Here is a 23,590-nt window from a genome sequence, read left to right on the forward strand (position 1 = left end):
GGATCGCCACCTCACGCCGAAGGAATGCTGGAAGTATGCACACGTTCCCAAAAGTAGACCTCCTTCACCGCCGGAGGAGCATACATCACCCCGTGGCAGCCGTCCACCTTCTCAGGCGTTTCGTAACCGAGTAAACTGAGAGCTGGGAACAGCCCTCTATTAAGTAGCCCGTGGCGCGTAGCCTCTTCCCACTCGACTAAGGCGAACCGTCGCAGACGCGTCCGCGCGCGGGCAGCTGCGGTCTCGGGCAGTCTCCACGGGTTCCGCATTGTCTGCCGCACCTCTCGGGATCCTCAGCCTCTTTGCCTCCTCAGTGGCCCTGCCGCTGCCCACCTTCCGGCAGCCGCCAGGTGCTCCTCGAGCGCAGCGCCAATTGCCTGGGCGTGCGGGGATCACACCGGACCCCGGCTTCCACGACGCCGGGAAGCCGCTGTCGCCGCCGCTACCTCGGTCACCACCGCCTCAGGTTGGTCCGGCTTCTAGCCATTTACCCTTACCCCACACCTTGCAAAGATAATTATGGAAATTTGTTTCTAGCCTGTTGCCCAAGCCCTTAAGGGTCGCAGGCAAGAACGGTTTGCACTCGAAGGAGTGGAGCTCTGCCCGAGATTTGCCGGGTATCCTGGGGTTCTGCGATTCCTTTTATCTTTGTGGGAGAAAGAATTGTAGTTTTTCTTAAGGGCTGTACAGGGCGGCTGTGTGCGTAAAGCACCCTGCTCATTGTTTCTGTTTGCAGAGGCATTTCATATATAGATGCTGTCGATTTCAATGAAGTGTGCCCCAGATTCTGTGGCCACCGCGTTATCTCTTGGCAATAGCTTTCCCCGGGGGTGCGGTGGTGCAGCCCCGGCGCTGGGAAGGTATTTTAGTGACGCATGGTGCGGAATTCTTTGGAGGGCTGGCTGAGTGCTCTGCAGCTCGTCGAAGCTGCGCGGGTGTGTGTGGCATCTTGAGACAGATTCCTAGTCGAGTGTTCTGGCTCTTTTGCTTTTCAAAGTATCTGAGATGGTGGGTTAATCCAGCTCTAGGGAACTCAGCCTTGGCCTTCTCAACTTCTGGAGAAAGCACCCCCTCCCGACCTCTTCCCGAGTGCATTGGTTGAAGCCATACTAGGGCTCTGTGGAACCTTTGAAGTACTTTCCATCCCAAATTCTACACAGTGTAAAGATCAGAGAGCTTGGAGGCGCCGGGTTCATTTATGGAGCGGAGATTCGAAGCGAGGGAGGAAAAGAGGTACCCTAACTCGAGTGTTCTTAGGGAAAGGGGACCCATAGGGGGGTTCCAAAACCCCTATCCCCCGCCCCCAAGCCTGGACTATGTGATCTAAAGTATGCTGGAGCACTGGGGAAGGATGGAACAAGGAAGGGAATGAGCACTAAACCTTGGTTAATGTCAAGGTCGCAGTGGGTAAGAGGAGGTAGGTGACTCGGAAGGGATCTGGAGAAACCCCACGGTGTAAGGGTACGTGTTAAGTTTCTTTTTTAACTGGAATCAGGAGTTAAAGAATGGGTCTTTTCCGGCGGTGTGGGGGAGGGGGCAAGTAGGTGGAAGGAGACCAGTCCCTTAAGACCCCCCCCCCCCCGCACGCGCTCCTCCGCAAATGATTCATTTTCATTCATGAGGGTGAAATGAGGGAATCCTCTCTGACACGTAGGGGCGGCCTCTTTCAGACATTTATGTCTGAGAATGCTCAGTGAAACAATGAGCTAAGCATTCACATAAAGGTTTTGGCTAAAAAGAGAGTTTTTTGTTGTTGTTGTTTTCTTTTCTTTTCTTTTCTTTTCTTTTAATGTATGGACGGAATGACTGGCCGGCGGGTAGGTTCGGATACCCCAGCGCATGATTCATTCTTGCCGCTGAGTCAGGCAGCCAATAGGTGGCGCTCTAGACCCAGACGAAAGAGCTTCCTTCCACTATTAAGGTTTTTGTGAAGAGTTCAAGATTTAATAAAAAAAGGCTGCACAGAGCTTTTTGATGGGTCGATTGTCAGCCTTTAACTTTTCGCGAGCACGCTGCCAACTGAGTTGGAAATTACTGTAGCGAAGTTAAGGCTAGCTAGCTGATGGGAACAATGGGCCAGTCTCACCTCCTGTTTTTCACTGATGGTAGAAGAGGGTTAGAAATGTCAAACAGCTGTTAATTAGGAAGAAAGAAATCGCTGGAGCCCTTGAATCTTCAGAGCAGCGCCAACATTTTAATCTTGGCTTCATAAAAAGGAGCTCTGGGCAATTTGGCACGCCTGCTCATCAGACGTTTAAAATGCAATTTACACTCAGGGAGAGGAGAGATGCTCTAATACATTGTGCCAATAATTTGGAAGGGCATGGTTGGAGCTTGTCAGTTTCTTTTCCCAAAGAGGGCTCGACCTTTGGCTCATTTTTGGATTCCCAAACAGGACTTCGTTTTTCAAGGGGGTTCATCTGTTGCCTTACAATAATTTATGTACTACACAGTCAACTCTCTTTTTATGTTTTGCCTCTGGCAGCTTCCCAGTTCAGTTCATTGCTAGTAGCTTTTGTCTCTGGATTGGACCTTAGAATATTTAAGAAGGTTCTCTTCTGCCAACATAGATTAAACACCTACTGTGTGCTGGGAGTCACCAAAGATGAATAAGACTCTTTGTCTTTAAGGAATTAATATCCTAGGTACAGAATCAGGAAAAATCAGAATAGAACATATTCTCCTGTGGAGCATATATACCTGCAATCTTCTGGAATCTGGAATCTTCTGGAATAAGTGAAGTGAAAATAAGTTAAAGGAATATTACTGAGAATTTTTATAAAAAAATATCTTGGGAAAACAGACAAGAGTGTTTTTTTGTCTGTTCTATGGCTTGTCCTTTTTTAAAAATTATGTATCTTAGAGTTTTTTTCCCCTCATCTTGGGTAAAGGATTTATCAGATGTGAAGACAAAGCAGCTAGCTGTCCGGTCAGGTTTCAGCTGGGACTTACATATTTCTGTATAATCCATTTCAGACCTTAAAGAGCTGCATATTTGTAGGCAGAACAAAATGAAGAAAAAAAGAGAGTAAAAGAGGTTTATTATACTTTTCCAAATTACCCTGAGACCACTAAAGTACAGTTACCTAAAGAGTTCAGCAGCTAGGAAAAAGCTGCCGGCCAAATAAAATCCCCAGCTGGAAGAGACATTTAGTTGAGTCAGGGATAAAGTGACCTCTGAATTAGCCATCACCAAGGCAGGATGAAGTCATGTGGGGCCTGTGGGGCCTGGTAAGGTCATCACCCAGGGATGCTAAGCAGGACCAACCTCCAGGAAAACAGGACCCTCTTTAAACTTGAAATCCCTCTTAGTGCCATGATTAAACTGCAGCAGATGAACTTGACTTCCACTGCTCCACAATAGGCCCATTATACGCCAGGCTGGGCCCTGAGGTTATTAAGGCAGATCTGGTCGGGTCCTGGCCGGGCTCCAGGCTCCAGTTCTAACCTGGTTCCAGGCCTGCCCGGACCCGGTTCTGATACGGTCACTGCTTCCTCCCACAGATCCCTTCATGTGGCTGTGAGCTTGGACGCTGAGCATGCGAACCAGGCTTCCCCCAGCGCTCGCCGCCCTGGGCGCGGCTCTGCTCCTGTCTTCCATTGAGGCAGAAGGTAAAATGCTCTTCCTTTCCCCTCCCTCAGTGACAATGCAGAACTCTAGGAAGGAAAAGACAAAGGATCGTGCCACTATTGCTTGCTCTGTTTTCCCTGTACTTCGTGTTTTCTCCGGATGTTTCTCTCCTCTAAGAGAAACACCCCCTTCTCCCGAGGTCTGTCTATTTTCCAGCTCTCAGGTCAAGCTCTTTCGTATTCTGCTTAATCCATTCCGTACAGTGCTGTGTGGTCTCCTTGCGCTTGTCCCTGCGGTGTGCTGTCCACACTGCCACCTACACTGCCGCCTTCCGAGAGGATCAGCCATCCGGGAGGGGGCGACAGCTCCACCCAGCTCTACGAACAGGATGCCTCCTGGTGCTACCCGGGAGCCCCAGAGCGCCGGCAGGCTCGCTCGCGTGGCTGTTCACCACCTGGTTCCGGGCTGTGACCTCGGGGACAGCATGAAATAAAGGACTCCAACAGTGCCGGCTCTGCGCCTCTGTGTGTTTTGTGGGGAGCTCAGCAGTTTAGGCGGACGGTGCAGGCGAACCAGGTAGCAGCTAAACCGCCTAGGGGATGGGTGGCAAGCAGAGATCCGGACCCAGAATGTGTTCTCCTGGCCCAGGGTCACTGCTTCCCTGTTTGGTTTGTGGAGCTCGGAGGAACGTGGCGCAGGGCCAGTCCCACGAGGACAGTTCGAGTCTGCGCCAAAGTTTCCAATCCAGAAAGCAAGTGGGCGCCAGGAAGGCCAGGCTCTCCATCCTTCCCCTCTTCCCTCTCTCATCAGACCTGAGTGGGTTCGGTCAGGGGCTGGGACCTGGGTGTCCTGGTCCCAAGGTCTGCAAAACGGCTAAGCCCTGTTGAAAATGAAGGACGTTTGCTAGATTTTCAACCTCACTTTATTCTTTTTATTGTGTGCGCTTGATGTCCTAATTTCTCAGTATTTATTTAAAGAGTTATTTCTGTGTATTAACCTAGTGAGAACTTCTGTGTTCCTTCAAGAATCATCTGAGACCCCACAAACTAGAGTTATTGTTTGTTCTGCAAGGTAAATCAGGTAATACCATAACAGACACCTTAATTTGTTTTTTTTCCCAATTAGAATGCCCCCGATAGAGTTAAGGGAGGAAAGAAATGCATGGGGCAGCTGTGGGAATTCTAGGGTGGGTGGTACTTTTTTAGAGGTTGTGGGAAAGGAGAGCCCTTTCATAGCAACACTGAGATTTTAAAAAAACTTTCTATTGTGTTTGATTTTCCACTTCAGGATGGCAGGTACCAAAAAAAAAAAAAAAAAAAAAAGGAGAAGAAGAAGATTAGGAAGAACAGAGAGGCTCCAAAATTTGTGACCTGCTTAGAAAAGTGACAGAAACTTGCTCCTCCTATCTGACCCCTCCTGTGTGACTGTAGAGGCTTTGCAGAGTGGTCTCTGTGAAGTAATACTCAGATGACGTTGCCTTTAATGTTCCTCTCTATGTCGTTGTTAGGAAGGAATTTTATTTGAGGAGCTTCTGGAAGCCCTACTAAAGATATTTTTAGATAATTCACTGAAGTGGCCTATTTATTGCCCATTAAGAGAATAGTTATTTGAAAATCAGAAAGATTTGAGAATTCTTAGGAAAAGAATTAGGTTGGAAATGATGTAAGTGGAAAAAATCAATTCTCAATTGGATAATGGCTGGTTAGCAAAGTGCAGTTAAAGAGAACATTTTGCTATTGTGTGTCAACTATACAGCAATAATAAAAAGAAGAGCACATTTTACTATCTATGTTACTGATTATTTCTGTATTTCTCACATTTTAACTTTCTAATCTGGTGCAGCTCTTACTTTTGCTTTCGTCAGCTGTGTCTTTTTGTCTCCCACCTCCTTAGGGTCAGCATTTAATAATTACATTTTATTGGGATTCATTTTTTTGGCCTTATTTTCTAGTTTACTACTGTCAAAAATATATATATATTGTAAGCCACAAAAGCACGCCACATATGTGACTTAAAATTTTCTGGTTGCCACATTAAAAAAGGAAGAAGGAACAGGAGACATTACTCTTTATATTACATCTAACTTACCCTACTATATCCACCATGTTATCACTTCAACATGTAATCAATATAAAATTTTTTAGTGTGATATTTTATAATTTTGTACTAAGTATTTGAAATCAGGCATGTATTTTCCACTTGGAGTGTGTTTCATTTTGAACTGTCCACATTTCAAGTGCTTAATCGCCCCATGTGGCTGGTGGCTCCTGAATTGGACAGCACAGCTTACGTGTTCACTACCAGCTAGATGGTCCCACGAGCTTGTGAAGGACTACCAAAATTTGTGGCCAAGGTCTTTCTGGGGTTAATGACTAGAAAGAAAATTTCTTGGAAACATTGGGGGGCATTTCAAAATTTCAACTCGCACCCCTGCTATGTCATTTTGAACTGAGCTGTAAAATGGCCATAGTTAACTTTTCTTTCCCTTGTACAATGTCATGCTTGAACTCTTGAATTCATACTATTTTCCAACCAGTTTCTATTTCCTTAACTTTGTATATGTTAAAAACAATATATTTTTTGAAATTAATTAAAAGGTTTTGGCATACACTTTTTGTATCTCCTTTTTTTATAGTGGTACCACTCTTGTCCTGTTGTTTTCCTTCTATCTGCTTATACGAGGAACTTTATTTTTCATAATACGGTATTTTGTCTTATGGAAATGAGGGCGAAATGATTTTTTTTTTTTTTTTTTGCTTTAGTAGACTTTATTGGCCTTGTAACTTGGCCAGTGTTCTTTATGACCTAGAATGTATGAATCATTTTTGGTTCATGTATCATATAGTATGTTAATTGCTTTTTAGGAAACTTAATACTTAGCATTTAAGGATTAATGGCCAGCATTTCCTGAGAATTAGACATCCTTCTAATTAACCTGGAATTCAAGTTGAACATGTCTTGTGAAAAACAGGGTTTTAAGTTTAGTAAGTTTGACTTGTATTTGTAATTAATGAGGAGTAACTGGTTATTATCAATTGACCAGTGAGTTGAGGCCATTAAAGACAAGCTGTAATTGTCTTGTGTCTAGGTTAGAGGCTAATTAATATGTATTTTTATAATCTGTGTCTATGTTTGTCTTTCTTTTGAGATTTTATTTATTTGAAAGAGAAAGATAGCGAGAGAGAGCACAAGTCAGGGGTTGGGGGGGTCGGGCATGGGAGAAGGAGACTCCCCACTGAACTGGGAGCCGGATGTGAGGCTCAATCCTGGGACTCTGGGATCATGACCTGAGCTGAAGGCAGATGCTTAATTAACTGAACCACCCAAACGCCCCTGTGTTTATGTTTATCTGATAATACTGTGCCATAACAGAAATTTTGGACTATAGGGGAACTTACAGATCATCTGTTCTGATTTTCTCATTTGCAAATGGGAAAATGAGGAAGAGAGGTTGAATAACTCAGTCAACTAATGTGGTTACCTCAGGTTTTCTTGTCCTGCTTTAGTGCTAGGTTGCTTCTTGCTTGAAAACTGCTCAGCCCTGAAAAAGAACATGTCTTGTAATGTGTACAGAATAATCCATCACTTGTTTAAAATGTCAACTGTTAATTTTTTATCTTATAAACACAAATGAAATGACTATATCATGGCAAAGATCATTAAACTCAGACTAGCTTTGGATGGAAGATATAAATTAATGCCAATTGCATAAGGTGAAACCACTTTTGCATACTACTAAAGGTTTCTGAAGGTAGAGTAATATCCTTTGCAGGGTTATCACAAAGATCAGACTAAAAGGTCTTGCTAGTTCATCAAGATGATATTTGGTAGTATGTTTTGCTTTATCTTTAACCAAAACTTACTAGACCATTCTCCTCTCTGTCCATCTTTCCATCCATCCATTCATCTCTGTTGGTAAACTTCCTTTTGGTTACCATAATGAAAAAAATTGTTTTATAAATATAGTTTTATAGTTTTATTTATTTATTTGTTTATTTATATTATTTATATAAATATAGTTTTAAAGAAAATGAGCAAAGTTAATTTGTCAAATTCTATCCATATCTGAACTGGAAATATCTGAATAGCACATATTTCTTATTGAACAGACATCAAAGAATGTTTTTTAATAGAATAAAAAAATGCATAGGTATGTATTAATAGGCACATATGTACAAATATTGCTTTGTAAAGTTAGCCATTCACTCAAATATTTCTTCTTTTTTACATTTTTTTACATTGTATGCTTTGGAGTCTGACTATGGGATCAAAGTTTTGTTGCTTATTAGCTGTATTAATTTCTTCTGAATTTCACTGACTCATCTGTGAAACAGATAACAGGGCACATTATGCTGGATCGTTATGCCTGTTGTATAGTAGACACTCAGAAAATGGCTGGCTCTAATTATCATTCCTAAAAAGCCCCACATTCTGTCAATTTATGTAACAAAAATATCACCAGAATGCAGTTTTCATAGCATAGCTTATTGATAAGGGAAAGCATTATTCTTAAATGGGAGTTAAAACTACTAGAGTTAGGAGTACTTAAAATTTTAGTCTTTTCGTTATCGGTCTTCAGGTTTTTTGAATATATATCTTATTGGTATGTTATTTATTTATAATTTGAGTTCTAGTTCTCTTGGTTCAGATTCTCATTCTATACAACTGTGGCTCTCTGCAATCATAATCCATCATAGATAGCTCATTTTTTTTTTAAAGATTTTATTTATTTATTTGACAGAGAGAGAGAGATCACAAGTAGGCAGAGAGAGAGGCAGAGAGAGAGGAAGGGAAGCAGGCTCCCTGCCTAGCAGAGAGCCCAATGTGGGGCTCGATCCCAGGACCCTGGGATCATGACCTGAGCCGAAGGCAGAGGCTTCAACCCACTGAGCCACCCAGGTGCCCCTAGATAGCTCAGATTTTAAAAATTCTGGCATCTGCATTGTCTCAGGGTAGGCACTGCTTGTGACAATGCATTGGCAGTTGTGAATTATTTTTATGCAAAAAAAAGGTTTTCAAAATTAATAAAGAAATGTTTTGCATTGATCAAGGTGACATGGGACCCTACTCACACCTGCCATGTTATCTTTTCTTGTGAAATGAACAAGCAAAAAACATGCAAATGGAGTGGCAAGCCTGGAAGGTTTTACATGTGATACAAGGGGCAGGAAGAAAAGTGGAGTGGGTTCTCAGTTGTACACATGCTACTTGGCCATTCTTTCCTGCTTTTGATTCCCAAGTACCACATCTGAGTTTCTATGAACACCTTAAAATCCTCTGAAATGTTAAAGACTTTTCCCAACAGTCAATTTTTCAGTTTTTCTGGAATCCTGGTCATTTGGACACCAACAAGGTGGGCCGCTGCTGCCCTTCAGCAGTTTTAACCTAATGTCCGCTGCTTCAGGTCAATTTCCTTGCAAGGTTGGTGGTACTGTTTTTCCATGTACTGATTTTTTTTTAAAAGCATGCTCAGGCCAGTTGTGTCTGCCTTTGCATTAAATTTGTCCTGAGCCATTGCTACTGGAACAATATTTTATAATGATATTCTTAATACCTCTTGTTCTATTAACATTTGTTGCATGCTTGTTATACTAAGTGATGACTCCAGCTAAACCTTGCAATATGATTACAGACAGCAGAATGTTGAATAATTAAGCTCTGCATGTAGATTAATAGTCTAATCTCACTGCCTGTGTATGGATAGTAAGAAAATAACATTCATTCCGTGGCTAGTATATCCAACGAAAATAAAAAGCCATCTCCTACAGTTGGAAGCATCAGTTCTTCAAAGCAAATGTTTGCTTACTTAATTTGTTTTATTTCCATTAAAATGTGCTATTAATATTACATAGATCCCTAACCCCAGTTAAATTCTGTGACTCGCGTCTCAACGCTACTACTGTATTTCAATTGACATCTATGAAAACCTAAAAGGAAATTGTAATCCCTCAAAAGAGATGCAAAGAATCTGACTCACAAGGAATACTTTCAGACTTAAATACCTTAAGAAGAGGATGGCTGCTAGTCATCTTACTTTGTTGACCTACTTCAAGGGTAATCATTTATAACACATTGACCATGCACTGACAGTGAGTCAGTACAATGCTGCATGAAGAGGCATGAACATTGCAGAGAGAATATCATTATAAAATATCTCTGAAACGTCTTTGTGTAATGACTATTGTACATGGAGGCTTTCGTTCATTGTGGGAAACTAAAAACAAGTCAACATTTCATTGACACATGCATGAAGCTGTATAGTTTTGTATGTAAACTATTTCTTTCTGTACTTTTCAAGTATTCCTGTCATTGACTTCTCCAAGTTTTTATGCACAGTCATGTCTTTAGATCACTGATCCTTCTTCACTGTTTCCTTAAAGTTCTGTAAATAAATGTCCATAAACATATGGTTTGATGTTGTCTTTTCATAATTAACCATCGTTTTGTAAAGGACCATACTGGCATTTTAATCTAAAATGCCATTTCTAGTATGGAGTATACCTGCTGCAAAGGAGGATAACAGTGTGGGTTTACACCTGGCAAACATAGAGCATATTGGTGTAAACAAGCAGAATATTAGTTTTATAAACAACTGTTTACATATACTTTTTATATATTTATAAATTAACATCCCTTATTCCTATTTTTGAATATTTGTCCATGTGAACATTTGTCCATGTAATATACATTTAAATGTATATTTTCTTGTGCAACATAACAGTGCTAAATTTCCCATGACTTCTCTCTTTCATTAAATTTCATCTCTGCACAGATTGAGACTTATCAAACAAAAATTATGCACCACAATGATGCAGAGAATCAAAAACATCAGTGATTCTTTTCCACATTATGGGAAAATACTACTATGTCAATGTTCTAAATTAACTTCTATGGTTATAAGCAGGTTGTGATTTGGCATGCTTGTTCAAAATGCTCTCCGCATGTATTGAGATCCCTTTAATTGTTATGTGAATTGTTTGCATATGTGGTTATTATCTGTGATTTCATTGTACTTGTATGTACTTGTATCCAAATATGTTTCTATTATGCTTGATTTTGCTGGCCATTCTTGGATGACCTAGCAACTCAAGAATCAAAAGTGTTTTGTGCTGTCTTCTGTAATATGTACACTCTCTGATGTTTTGTCATATCTTGTCAGCTTTTAATTTTATTCTTATCCAACAAGATATCTTTTATTTTTGTTGGAAACAAATTTATGCAAAGACAATTTTAGTAAGCTTTGCTCAACACAATTCTTTATTGATTAAATTGAAAATTTGTGACATTGGAAAATGTAATTGATCTCAACTCTCTCTTTTGCAGTTGACCCACCTTCAGACTTGAATTTTAAAATAATAGATGAAAATACTGTTCATATGTCATGGGCAAGACCAGCTGATCCAATTGTGGGTTACAGAATAACAGTGGACCCTACAACAGGTAAGTTTTGAGATGTGGGGTTTTAAAACAGAGACATCAAGGATGATATAATCCAGTCTTCTCTCCTCCTTCCATTTCATTATGAGAAAGCTGAAATTTAGAAAACCTTAGGAATTCAACCAGTGTCACCAGATATTTGGTGAACTCAGGTCTCCAGATTTCCAGCCTAGTACTCATTATTATATTTTTGTAGTGTTGAGTTTTATTAAAATGGTTCATTGTGCTAAGCTGCTATTATTAAAAGTGGACTTTTTTTTTGCCTGATCAGAATATTGCTTGTAATATTTGATTTTATAAAATAGGATTCTCACTTCTTAATATTCTTCTTGAAGTAGTCTTTTCAATATTTAAAGTGTCAAGTGGTGAAGTGAGTTGTTATTCCTTACCCAGTCTCCTGCACATTTCAGTGTTCAGGAGACATTCTGGAATAACGGTGAGCTGCCATGATGGAAGACAGGAATTTACTTTGGCAAGGTGGATTCCACAGATCCTGGGCTAAGAGTCTTTGGAAAAACAACAACAAAACACCTTGTTTTGATTGTTCTCAGGAGTTATCTTTAAGTGTTTATGATGTTGTCCAAGTGTGGAAAACTAATCTCTGTTGATTAACTTTCAGTTTTAACGTGGAAAGGGAAAATAACCATTTCCACTAACACTGGTCAGGTGGTAGGAAGAAGTCTTATCTGGCCGATAGTAGAGAGGGATGATGTCAATATAATTTATCACTATGGCCTCTAAAAATACTAATGATTTAAAATGCTAACTTCTCACAGAACTGGGAAAAAAATTTTAATAGGATCTGGGAACTTAAGGGTTCAACAATTTACTTTCTCTTCTTTGAATCTTTTCTCCCCAAATGTACTTGCAGTTAACTCATTCGTTTATTCCAAAGCAATAAAGCTGTTGAAAAACAGTTCCGTCGGTTTCCACGTATTGGAAATTCCTGACTTCTGTACTCTGCAAACTGGCACTGAGACCACCCAACCCAGCAGAGCCCTGGTGTCTTGTCCTTTGGGGGCCCTGGTTGGTTCTGCGTGCTCCACACTTAAACCAGGACTGTTTCTTGGGGTTCTATTATACTACTTGTTACTTTTTTTGATTATTTCTGTTTTGATGAAAATATAATAAAATTAAAAATCCTAGAAGGCTCTTAGTTCCTAGGAAATACTGTTTCCTGATTGAATTAAGAATGAACATACTCTAGAAGGGAGTACATAACTGTCAGTATATAAGTATATACCCAGTACACGGTATTTTGAAATGTTTGATATCTAGTTAAGTCAACTGAGAGGACTGTGGCTACCTATTAATATATACAACCTTTTGAGGATGGAGAATGCATTCTCCAGACTGCTTCCCATTACAGCTTAATTTCAGCCTATGGTGTTCGTTGATTTTCATCCCCTAATAACCTTTCTTCACTCTTCTCCAGGACATAAGTTAAAATTAAGTTAGTTTCTGGGTTTTTTTTGGACTCATTATGAAATAATTTTGTTATCTACCATTCACCTTCAGAAACAATGGGAGATTTTGGTTTGATATTCTGGTGTATCTTCATCCCAGAGGAATCCTTGAGTCCTCAAACAAATATTGAATACAATTATTATTAAGTAAAGGCTATGCCAGTCCATTTATAGAATTTCAAAGTTTTGGTTTCAGAAGAGAGAAAAAGATAATGAGGATAATGTTTGGATGTTCTGAAAAAATGTATATATATTTAATTTTTTAGATTTTGAGTCTATCTGGGAATGATATTATATTGTGTCATGTTATATGTGAAAGGTAGTTTATTGCATTCATACTTTCCTTTCTGTATTTCCAGATGGGCCCACTAAAGAATTTACCCTTGCAGCTAGTACCACTGAAACTTTATTATCAGACCTTATACCTGAAATAGAGTATGTGGTGACAATTACTTCATACGATGAAGTAGAGGAAAGTGTACCAGTTATAGGACAACTAACAAGTAAGCACACATATAAAGTACATTTATGCTTTTAATTTTGCAGGAGACAGCTCCAGCTTTCAGATTCAGTCTGTTATGCAGAGTTGCTTTGTATCAGTATTAAATATTCTTCCTATGATCCTAGGCATTTGTGGATTTTAATAATTCATTCTCAATTTACAACCATAGTCTTTGGAAGCAGCAGGAACATTATGAGTGAAAACTATTAAAAACATTAAGCTTTGCCAGCCTATAATATCACTATCTTTTTGATATACAGCTAAAACCTCACCAAAAGTAATTTGTAAGGCATGGCTTATTTGGCAGTATTCTCGGAGCAGCTGGGCATGGATCATACGTTTGAAAGACAGTAGTGGGAAAACAACATATTTATATTTTTTTAGGAAATATTTGTACTGGTTCATTTCTTTTTGTAATAATCAAGTTTTGACTCAGTTCAAACAGGTGGTCCAACAAAGCCAGGTGAGAAGAAACCTGGAAAACCAGAGATACAAAGTAAGTATTTCCTTTAATATTTTTGCTTGGATTTATAGAAGTCATAAATGTAATATAAAGGAGATGTTCCAAGTATATGCATACTTTGATTTTATTCCTGTATTAATTTCTATAGGTGTTATCTAGAGGTAATATGGGCAATTTAATAGTAATATCTGACAAAACAGTTGTACTACCTACATTTTGAGTTTCTAGTCAATTTTTCATTCTATTTAGTAAGTATTCATTATACTGGGAGTAAACTGTATATTGGTGTGTATCCACCTTTTTTGTTTGTTTGTTTGTTTGTTTGTTTGTTTTTGGTAGGATTTTGGCAGTAGGTGAAAAACAAAGCTCACCACTAGACTTAACTCATTTCTCAAAGACAAACTAATAGAAATAGGGCTATATGAGGAATATAAAGCTAGAATACCAGAGAGATGTCCTCCTTGTGTTTGAAGAATTTCTTGCCATGAAAATATATTCCCAAATCTCTGGCTGTGTTATGCTTACCTCTAGAGTATTTGCATGCCTTTCATTGAGTCAGTGTCACCATTTCCAGTGTCTGTGTAAGATATCTAAAGGATATACACATTTTTCAAAGAGGATGTTGGGGAGCTGGTGTCTGGGACTCAGTGAGGTGAGAGATGGGAGTAAAGCCTTAGCTAGTTTGAAACAACTCCCGGGGTCATTCTGATACATTCTTGCACCACCTCTATTATTATTTCACCCCCACAAAGAATCATGGAGACAAATTAGAAAAGAAAAAGTCACGAAAAACTCTGTTCACAGTGTTCTTTGTAATATACATTTGGGAGCCCAACCCCAAACAAAATAAGATACCCAATGATCCTTGGTGCACTCATAACCAAACAAAAGGAATTTTATTCAGTCTAGGTTGGGCAATTTATACTTTGTCTTCTATTGTTTTGTCTGACTTACTGGGTTGGACCCTTAAGGGGTTTCTTGGACTTCTAATTTGCTACTTATAAAAGTTGGATTTATGACCAGGAAGACAGTAAAAGGATTTGAATACAAAGTCCCCTTTACCTAGAATTTTACCTTACAAATTCCTGTTCATTATTCTTTCCGATGTCTAATAATCTACAATGAACTTTGTAGTATTCAGTTATAATGCTAATATTTTTCCTGAACCATCAATATTTATTCTAAATCAAAGCATCATACCAAATATTGACCAACCAATAGACTTAAATGGGCCCGTAAAATGGTGTGCAAAAATTATTTAAGCACACAACTTGTGTTTAGTTCCAAAATTTTCCAAGACCCTTTCCTTCTCTTTGTAGCCAAGTATTTCTTTTGTTATTCACCAGCTGACTACAAGGATGAAAACATCTTCAGAAAATTCACTTTGTGTTGCCTTTCAAATACAGATTTTCATGAAAATCAGCCTGTTTTCCTTCTGACTGCCGAGAAAAGGAAAGACATGGGCGTTCATTTATAAAAGCCAGTCATTATAGTTCAGTAATTTAAAGATATAATGTGCCTTTTTTACTTTTGAACTGAAATGTTTTTCTATTCTTTGTTTTGTAAAAGTAGGTTTTAGGTGTCAAATTTAAATGCACTGATAATTAGGAAAATAAGATATTTTGACTATCTTGTATCATATTTATACTTCTTTTTACATCTTTTTTTTTTGAGATTTTATTTATTTATTTGAGAGAGAGAGAGTGAGAGAGCAGGACCTGGTGTGAGGGGTGGGGGTGGGGGCAGAGAGAGAGGGAGAAGCAGACTCCTTATTGAGCAGGGAGCCCAATGCTCCAGGCTGGGTCCCAGGACTCTGGGATCATGACCTGAGCTGAAGGTAGAGGCTTAAATGACTGAGCTGCCCAGGTGCCCCTATGCTTCTTTTTACTTCTGTTAGATTCTATTAACCCTCTAGACTAAGTCACTGCAAACTTGAGAAATTGCATTCTAAAATGCAGGAGAATTTTAAAAGATTTTCCCTTTCCTTCCTCTTAACTACATCTGCTTGAATAAGACAGCAATTGTTTTGTATTTATTGCTAAATACCAAGGAATGAAGACACTGCTTATTTTGTATGTTTCCCAGATGTTTTGTGTAATTTGTACTTGGAGAGAAAAAAGAAAAAGGATGTTGTTTATAAAAATAGGTTGATAGCATGAATACTTCAGTCACATGTTCTTGGAGAGTAGGTCATGTATCTATTTATCTCTTCTTGCACAAAGTCTTATATACTAACTTCGAGCCATATAGTTCCATAAATGCATCTTAGTGAAGGCACTGAAAATGCTTCTGTGTTTGTTAATAAAATGGTATATTCTTTTGTGCATGTCAGTTGTGGGTGAAGAACAATGTGAATATGTTCTAATGAACAAAATGATTTAAGGAGACAATAGTTTTTCAATGTTTGTATTTGTTAAGGATGGATAGAGTTAAGAATACATCATTTAAAAATATATCAAATGTATTTCAGAATGCTCTGTCAGTGCCTGGACTGATCTAGTGTTCCTCGTGGATGGCTCATGGAGTGTGGGAAGAAATAATTTTAAATACATTTTAGACTTTATTGGTGCTCTTGTGTCTGCTTTTGACATCGGAGAAGAGAAGACAAGGGTTGGAGTTGTTCAGTACAGCTCTGATACCAGGACTGAATTTAACTTAAATCAGTACTACCAAAGGGATGAGCTTCTGGCTGCAATTAAAAGAATTCCATACAAAGGTGGCAACACAATGACAGGTATGATTTTACAAATTTTGTTATTGTTGAAAATAAATGAAATAGCTGTATGGGAAAGAAATTGAGCATTGCACAATTTTCACATGTTAAATAATTTTGAAAATAATCACATGGTTTTTGACTTTGGCAAAATATTGTAGTAAGGAGTGAATGAACCTGTTTCTTTTTCACTTCAGGGGATGCCATTGATTACTTAATTAAAAATACTTTCATGGAATCTGCTGGAGCAAGAGTTGGCTTTCCTAAAGTGGCAATTATTATTACGGATGGCAAATCCCAGGATGAAGTGGAAATTCCAGCAAGAGAGCTTCGAAATATTGGGGTTGAAGTTTTCTCTTTGGGTAGGTCACGTTTGGTTAAGTATTTTTGCTTTAGACATACCTCAATAATTAATGCTTATGAAGAAGAAAGGTACATTCCTTAAAGAAAGATGCTATTAGAAGTGTTTAGTACACTTCATAGTGTAGTGTTAAACCACGTCATCTTTTGAGTAAAAATTCTGCTTATGTATTTCTCTCACATAACTCCCTTAGCCTATGCATTGTGAGGTGGTATTCATATTTTTGCCAGCCCTCTCCTTTTCAAAGAATGCTGGACCAATGATTCTAATAAAGATCTTCCTTGTATTATCATTAAGTGCTTTTTTAGATGTGTTTCCTGTATTATGTAATACTTGAAGAATTTGGAGGGTTCCAGGTCATTCAGGACTCTGGAAGAAAAAAGTATTATCTTTACAGATGGCAGGGGCAAATGATGGCAGGGTTGAGATGAGAGCCTGCTCTGTTTTATTAACCATTCATTTTCCTTTCTGGCGAGCCACTTTCTATGAAATTATAAGATGCCTTTGTCATTTGAACGTCGCACATTCGTTATAAAGCCAAGCAATTCTGATTTATGACTACATAAGGATTTACAAATGGCTTTACTTTTGAAGGACTGAGAAGGCAAAGAACTTCCCTAATTCAGCACATTTTTCTTTCCAATATATATCCTTGTCCTTTTGTTTTTGAAGGCATTAAAGCTGCAGATGCAAAAGAACTCAAACAAATCGCCTCCACGCCTTCATTAAACCATGTTTTCAACGTGGCCAACTTTGATGCAATTGTGGATATTCAGAATGAGATCATCTCCCAGGTGTGCTCCGGTGTTGATGAGCAACTTGGTGAATTGGTTAGTGGAGAAGAAGGTGAGTGAATGGCTCCGTGTCCCCCTGTGTTCATCTTTTCCATTATTTGGTAGCATTTATAGCTTTACAGGTATTCTAAAAGTAGGCACATTTACTCAAACACATCTGGTGATTCTCCAGGTGTATACTCCATCATATGGCTTTTCAGTAACTCAGCTTATCATTTGCATTGTTCCCCCTCCCTCAGTAGAACATGAAGTAAAACATTGATATCATTATAAAGTTCTTAAAAATCTTTTTGGACAAGTTTGACTTGTTCTTTTTCTCTGCGACTATTTTGTGCACGTTGAATGTCCATAATTATGCTATCCATGTACTTGCTTTAATGGCCTTACATTCTGAAGTAAACACTGACAGGCTAGGAGGACACGTATCTTAACATTCAGCAACATCAACGAGTGAGAAACAGTGTTCTCATTGGTGAAACAAAAGGGTTTTCTATCATCATTCTCTGCATGTTTTCAAAACTTAAAAAATACTTCAAGGATCAGTCAGTTTGATCCTCCCACATCTGGAAAATCTTCCCACTTTTATCAGTTATTGCTTCTAAAGACATGGGAGAAAGAAAAGACATTTCAGAAGACATTTCATAAACATCCTTTTGGCCATTAAAAAGTCACAATTTCCATGATTGTTCTCCTCTTAGCCTGAGAATTGACAAGGGACCAAAGATTAGTTCTAAATAGCTACTTCTTCAGTCTTATAAACGCTTTAATCTCCAAACCCCAAGTATTTTGGCAACATTCGATGGCTGTAGTTCTGTTTCAGAACCCCTTCTCATTACTTCATGGGCTCCAAGCCTCTTTCTTTGTTTTACTGCCTAATGTCTGATTCTTTTGCTCTACGTGATTGCAAAATTGATCTCCTCACACCACTTTCTCCCGATCAACCTCTCTTTACTTAGTCTTTTAAACATTCTAACGCCGCCCTGTCTTCCCTGGGGTGCATGTGTGGGATAGACAAAACGTCCATCCTGCCACTGTTTGAACTCGGCTTGCATAGGGCATGGGGTTGCTTTGCAGGTGTTCACTGTGCTCCTTGGGGCCTCTCTTCCTTCCTGGCTTGGTCCGTGGCTTTATCTCTGCATCACTCAAAAGTTTTGGCCAAACATCCAGTTGGCACATCTGTTGTTTCTCCCTGCTCCCCACAACTTGTCACTTTTTAGAAATCATTTTTATGCACTCCATATGATTACCTTTTTGAAGAGGCCACGAGGAAATTTGTGCCTGTTTGATCATCCACTTCTTGCAGGATGAAATTAAAAAAAAAAAAAAGGAACTGTATATTCTGGGAAGTTGATTCTATTGACAAATGTAAAAGTGTGAAAATTTGATCTGAAGTATCTTAAAATACTACATATTACCTGTTAAGTACCTCACTGTCATATTATCTGTTAAGTACCTCGCTACACTCTACATTGCATAGGGATAGAAATGTTTTCGATGATCAATATTTCCTTGTTAGTGTACATGTTATAAAACATTGAGTCACTCTTGGTGGCATTATGAACATTTTTTTCTTGGCTTGAAATAAGTGAGAATAAAATTTTCTAAAATTAGAAGAACTTGTTTAAGAGCTGCTGAATCCTTTATCTTTCTTACTGTACTATAAAGTGTCTTTTAAAGATTATATTTTAGCCTTTATAGTATCATTAAAAGAGAAAAAGAACTGAGTAAGTCATTGATTTAACAAATATTTATCAAGTGCTTACTTTGATACCTAAGAATAAAGACAATGAATAAAATATCAAAACCAGAATGGAAATCTTGGTTCCAGGGAATTAGACATCAGACATCTTATTATTAATGTCTTCCAACAACTTTCTTTTCCCCTAATTTTCTCAGTGCCCTGACTAAAAATCAGGCACTGAGTCTCTTTTGGTTGTGGATAGGTATAGGTGGAAGTAGAGAGTTGGAACTAGGCAGCTCTTCTAGACTAATTCATAATTAATTTGGATAAGGAGTATTGATTGTCCAAACCTAAGGGTTGCATCTCACTGTAGTTATTTTTAATTAATTAGTTAATTAATTAACTTATTTATTCTCTACACACAACATGGGCTTGAACCTATGACCCTGAGATCAAGAGACATATGCTCCTCCAGTTCAGTAGGCCAGGTGCCCCTGCATCTCACTGTTTTTAGTCACTGTTCGGCTTGTTACTTTGCAGTTATTGAACCTCCTTCAAATTTAGTTGCCACGGAAGTTTCATCAAAATACATTAAGCTAAGTTGGAGTCCATCTCCTAGCCCAGTGACTGGCTATAAAGTCCTTCTTACACCAATGACGGCTGGAAGCCGACAGCACGCTCTCAGTGTGGGTCCTCAGACCACCACGCTCAGTGTTCGTGACCTTTCAGCAGACACAGAATACCAGATCAGTGTTTCTGCCATGAAGGGACTGACATCCAGTGAACCCATTTCAATAATGGAGAAGACTCAACCAATGAAAGTTCAAGTGGGTAAGTGAATAGGTCTTATCATTGGGTTTAGTATATGTGATGGTCCATTGGACAGTATGTCTTACTGGTTCAGGTTTAGTTTTAAAATATTTTTAATAGTTTTCTTTTAAATAAGTGTGCTTATTAAGAAAACCAGGTATGTATATTTAATAATTAATTTATATTTGTTGAACTTTAATGGACTTTTTTTCTTTTCACAGAATGCTCACGTGGTGTGGATATAAAAGCCGATATTGTGTTTTTGGTTGATGGCTCCTATAGTATTGGGATTGCAAACTTTGTTAAAGTTAGAGCCTTTCTGGAAGTTCTCGTAAAAAGTTTTGAGATTTCACCAAATAGGGTACAGATAAGTCTTGTCCAGTACAGCCGGGATCCTCATACTGAGTTCACTTTGAAAAAATTCACCAAAGTTGAAGATATAATTGAAGCAATAAACACCTTCCCCTACAGAGGAGGATCTACAAACACTGGGAAAGCAATGACTTATGTCAGAGAGAAAATATTTGTGCCTAGCAAGGGTTCAAGAGGCAACGTACCAAAGGTCATGATTCTTATCACTGATGGGAAATCTTCGGATGCTTTCAGAGATCCTGCTATAAAACTAAGGAATTCAGATGTGGAAATCTTTGCAGTTGGTGTCAAGGATGCTGTTCGCTCAGAGTTGGAAGCTATTGCCTCTCCTCCTGCTGAGACACATGTGTTCACAGTGGAAGATTTCGATGCTTTTCAGAGAATATCTTTTGAACTCACACAGTCTATCTGCCTTAGAATTGAGCAAGAATTGGCAGCTATAAAGAAAAAAGGTTAGTAGACTTTGTAGAGCCAAAATGATCTCTTCATGAACAAAGCATTTTTGGCTCTAAAATTGTTGGATGATATGCTTCTTCGTTTCCTTTCAGATACAGGAAGAAGTAACTTTCCTATATTTATAAATCTATGGAGCTTAGTTTATTTAGCTCTGAAATATGACTTTTTCCTGGGTATGGGTCATGTATTAGTGAAAAAGTTATTTACCAGGAGTCATTAGATGTTTTTGATCCTAGACCCTTAAGCAGGGCTGGGCACCAGCTTGATCACACCTATTTGTCATATTCAATACAACAACCCCTAGTTGAGTGTCCTCTATGTAGTGGATGGTGAGCCAAGTCCTTTGAAATCAAGGTGATGAGAACATAGTCCTAAAACTTTGAATTCTTCTTGTGCATTCCCTTTCCTGGACCAATTGTGGGCATCGTTCCTCACAGTTGGAATTCCTTAATCTCATTTCTTCATTTGTTCAAGTTCTATTTGTCAAACTTCAGTGAACAGTCCCATCTCTTTCATTAAGTCTTCTTTAACTGTTCTAGTGCTGTAACACTTACTATCATTTCCAGTCACCCAGGGTTCATAGGTACCGCTCTGATTTGTTGATAATGTCACACTCTCCTGTCTCTCCAATTCAACAGAGCAGTGTGCCTTAAACATTGGCTCTTCTATGATTTTGTCTCATGACTATTCTTTTGTTAGGAAGAATTCCTTAATCATTACTTTGAAATACTGTCTACCACTAAAAGTTAATATCTGATTGCCAAAGATTAATGGGAAAGTATTGCTGATTCATTTTAGGTCTGTTACTATTTAAATATTCTAGTTGCAGGCAGGACCATTCCATTACTGCTTTGTGTTTAGAAACCCAATTCAAATTAAATTTTAATTAATCATTTAAACAGTGTAACTTAGTATTGTTAATGGTCAAGACAAATGATCAAGACATCCTGGTAGGGTTGTAAATGAGAGGCCTTCTCTCAGTGGTCTTATGTGGAATATTTACTCAGTACATTTGTCTCAATGACTATTCCCCCAATGAACATAAGCCATTTCAGAAACATAGTCATCAGGTCCATTTTTGCTTTATAGATTTAAACATTTTTAACTATGTCCTTTTTTTTTTTTTTAATAGCTTATGTGCCTCCAAAGGATCTTAGTTTTTCTGAGACAACTTCTCACAGTTTCAAAACTAACTGGTTTCCTGCTGGAGAAAATGTGTTTTCGTACCACATCACCTACAAGGAAGCTACTGGGGATGATGAGGTTACAGTGGTGGAGCCGGCATCAAGCACCAGTGTCATTCTCAGCAACCTGAAGCCAGAGACCCTATACTTAGTCAATGTGACTGCAGAGTATGAGGATGGCTTTAGTGTTCCCTTAAGTGGCGAGGAGACTACAGTGGAAGGTGAGATGGGGTTTTGGACCTTGTTTTCCAAAAACTAGCAATTTATTATAGAACCAAGTTACAATTTGAAATAACTATCTCCTCTATAGAGATGGTGAATGTCTTTGTAAGATTCAGAATCTATAAAGTACAGGTATTTGTACATCTCTTTAAAAAGTGAAAAAACTTTTATATAAAAAACCCCTAGGTTTATTTTGATGAATTTGAGGTTAAGAGGTGTAGAGAACTGTTAATAACTATGACACTAACTCTTGAAATACTGCTTAAGGCCAGATTTTTCAGCCCCGTATTTCAAGTGTTATGTTCAAATACTTCTGAATTTTGTTTACTTTATTGATGGATGTGATGGCAAATATATTACCACATGTTTTTTCTTTTTAAAAATTGTGGTAAAATATACATAACATAGAGTTATCATTTTAACCATTTTAAGTATACATTTCAGTGACATTTAGTACATTCATATTCTTATGCTACCATTATCATCATCCATCTCCACAACTTTTCTCATCTTGCAAAACTGAATCTCTGTACTCATTAAAAAAATAACTCTTCGTTCCCCAACCCTCCCTACCTTCACCCCATTGCCCCTGGCAACTACCATTATATTTTCTGTTTCTATGAATTTGACTACTCTAGGTACCTCATAAGAGTGGAATTGCACAGTATTCAGCCTTTTGTATCTGGCTTATTTCACTTAGCATAATGTCCTCAAGGTTCATCCGTGTAACTTGAGTCAGAATTTCCTTTCTTCTTACGGCCAAAGGAGAATCCCATTATATGTATATATCACATTTTGATTATCCACTCATCCACAGACACTTAAGTTGCTTCCACCTTTTAGCTATTGTAAATAATGTTGCTGAGAACATGAGTGTACAAATTTTACCAAATGTTTTAAGCATTATTTGTGTAGATACGTCCTCTTTACTGATAGAATTGAATACTTTCTGATAGGTTTCATTACATTTGACATTTAAAGGTTACCAAGGAATGTGGTTACAAGAAGACTAAGACTAGGTAATTACTCTTCAAGATAAATATCACAAATAATAAAAAGCATGTCAATTTTTCTCTGTTTTTACTGGAGATAGGTGAAGAAGCTGAAACAGATGCATGAGGAAATTAAGATAGTTGCAAAGAAGAGTTTGCTAACAGGAAAGTCATATATTGGCATATCTTGCTGGTGAAAGCTAGAGAATCTTTCTTCCTCTGACAGATTTTAAAAATAAGATTGATCTATTCTTTTTGTGCATGGTTTAGGTATATTTCTATCTGAAGGCCCACCAATAAAATAATGACCTAAGTTGACTTTTTTCCTTATGATATTTGTGTTGAATAATGTGGAAGTCCATATTTAGATATTTTATTTTCCTTTTTTTTTTTTTAAAAAGATTTATTTATTTGAGAAAGAAAAAATGCACGCATGACTGGAGGGTAGGGCAGAGGTAGAGAATCTTCAAGCAGACACCCCATTGAGTGCAGAGCCCAATGTGGGACTTGATCTCAAGACCCATGAGATCATGACCTGAGCCGAAATCAAGAGCTGGACGTTTAAC

General features: G+C 38.4%; 1 protein-coding gene across 3 annotated transcripts in view; it reads left to right on the top strand.

Annotated features, from left to right (window-relative positions):
* The first annotated feature begins 346 nt into the window (after positions 1 to 346).
* COL12A1 (collagen type XII alpha 1 chain) overlaps positions 347 to 23,590 on the top strand; it is a 117,859-nt gene continuing 94,615 nt past the window's right edge. For 2 of the 3 annotated variants that reach the window (XM_032864353.1, XM_032864354.1), the window contains exons 1-11: positions 347 to 466; positions 3,505 to 3,612; positions 10,895 to 11,011; positions 12,834 to 12,977; positions 13,413 to 13,472; positions 15,910 to 16,173; positions 16,350 to 16,514; positions 17,186 to 17,359; positions 19,529 to 19,819; positions 20,020 to 20,622; positions 21,759 to 22,031. In XM_032864353.1, coding sequence (XP_032720244.1) covers positions 3,540 to 3,612; positions 10,895 to 11,011; positions 12,834 to 12,977; positions 13,413 to 13,472; positions 15,910 to 16,173; positions 16,350 to 16,514; positions 17,186 to 17,359; positions 19,529 to 19,819; positions 20,020 to 20,622; positions 21,759 to 22,031 — 2,164 coding nt within the window. In that variant the 5' untranslated portion in view covers positions 347 to 466; positions 3,505 to 3,539. The remainder of the gene's footprint in view (positions 467 to 3,504; positions 3,613 to 10,894; positions 11,012 to 12,833; positions 12,978 to 13,412; positions 13,473 to 15,909; positions 16,174 to 16,349; positions 16,515 to 17,185; positions 17,360 to 19,528; positions 19,820 to 20,019; positions 20,623 to 21,758; positions 22,032 to 23,590) is intronic. The other variant, XM_032864355.1, reaches the window with a different exon arrangement.

The sequence above is a fragment of the Lontra canadensis genome, unplaced genomic scaffold, assembly GCF_010015895.1.
Source record: "Lontra canadensis isolate GAN:19392208 unplaced genomic scaffold, GSC_riverotter_1.0 scaffold27, whole genome shotgun sequence".
NCBI classification, from domain to species: Eukaryota; Metazoa; Chordata; class Mammalia; order Carnivora; family Mustelidae; genus Lontra; species Lontra canadensis.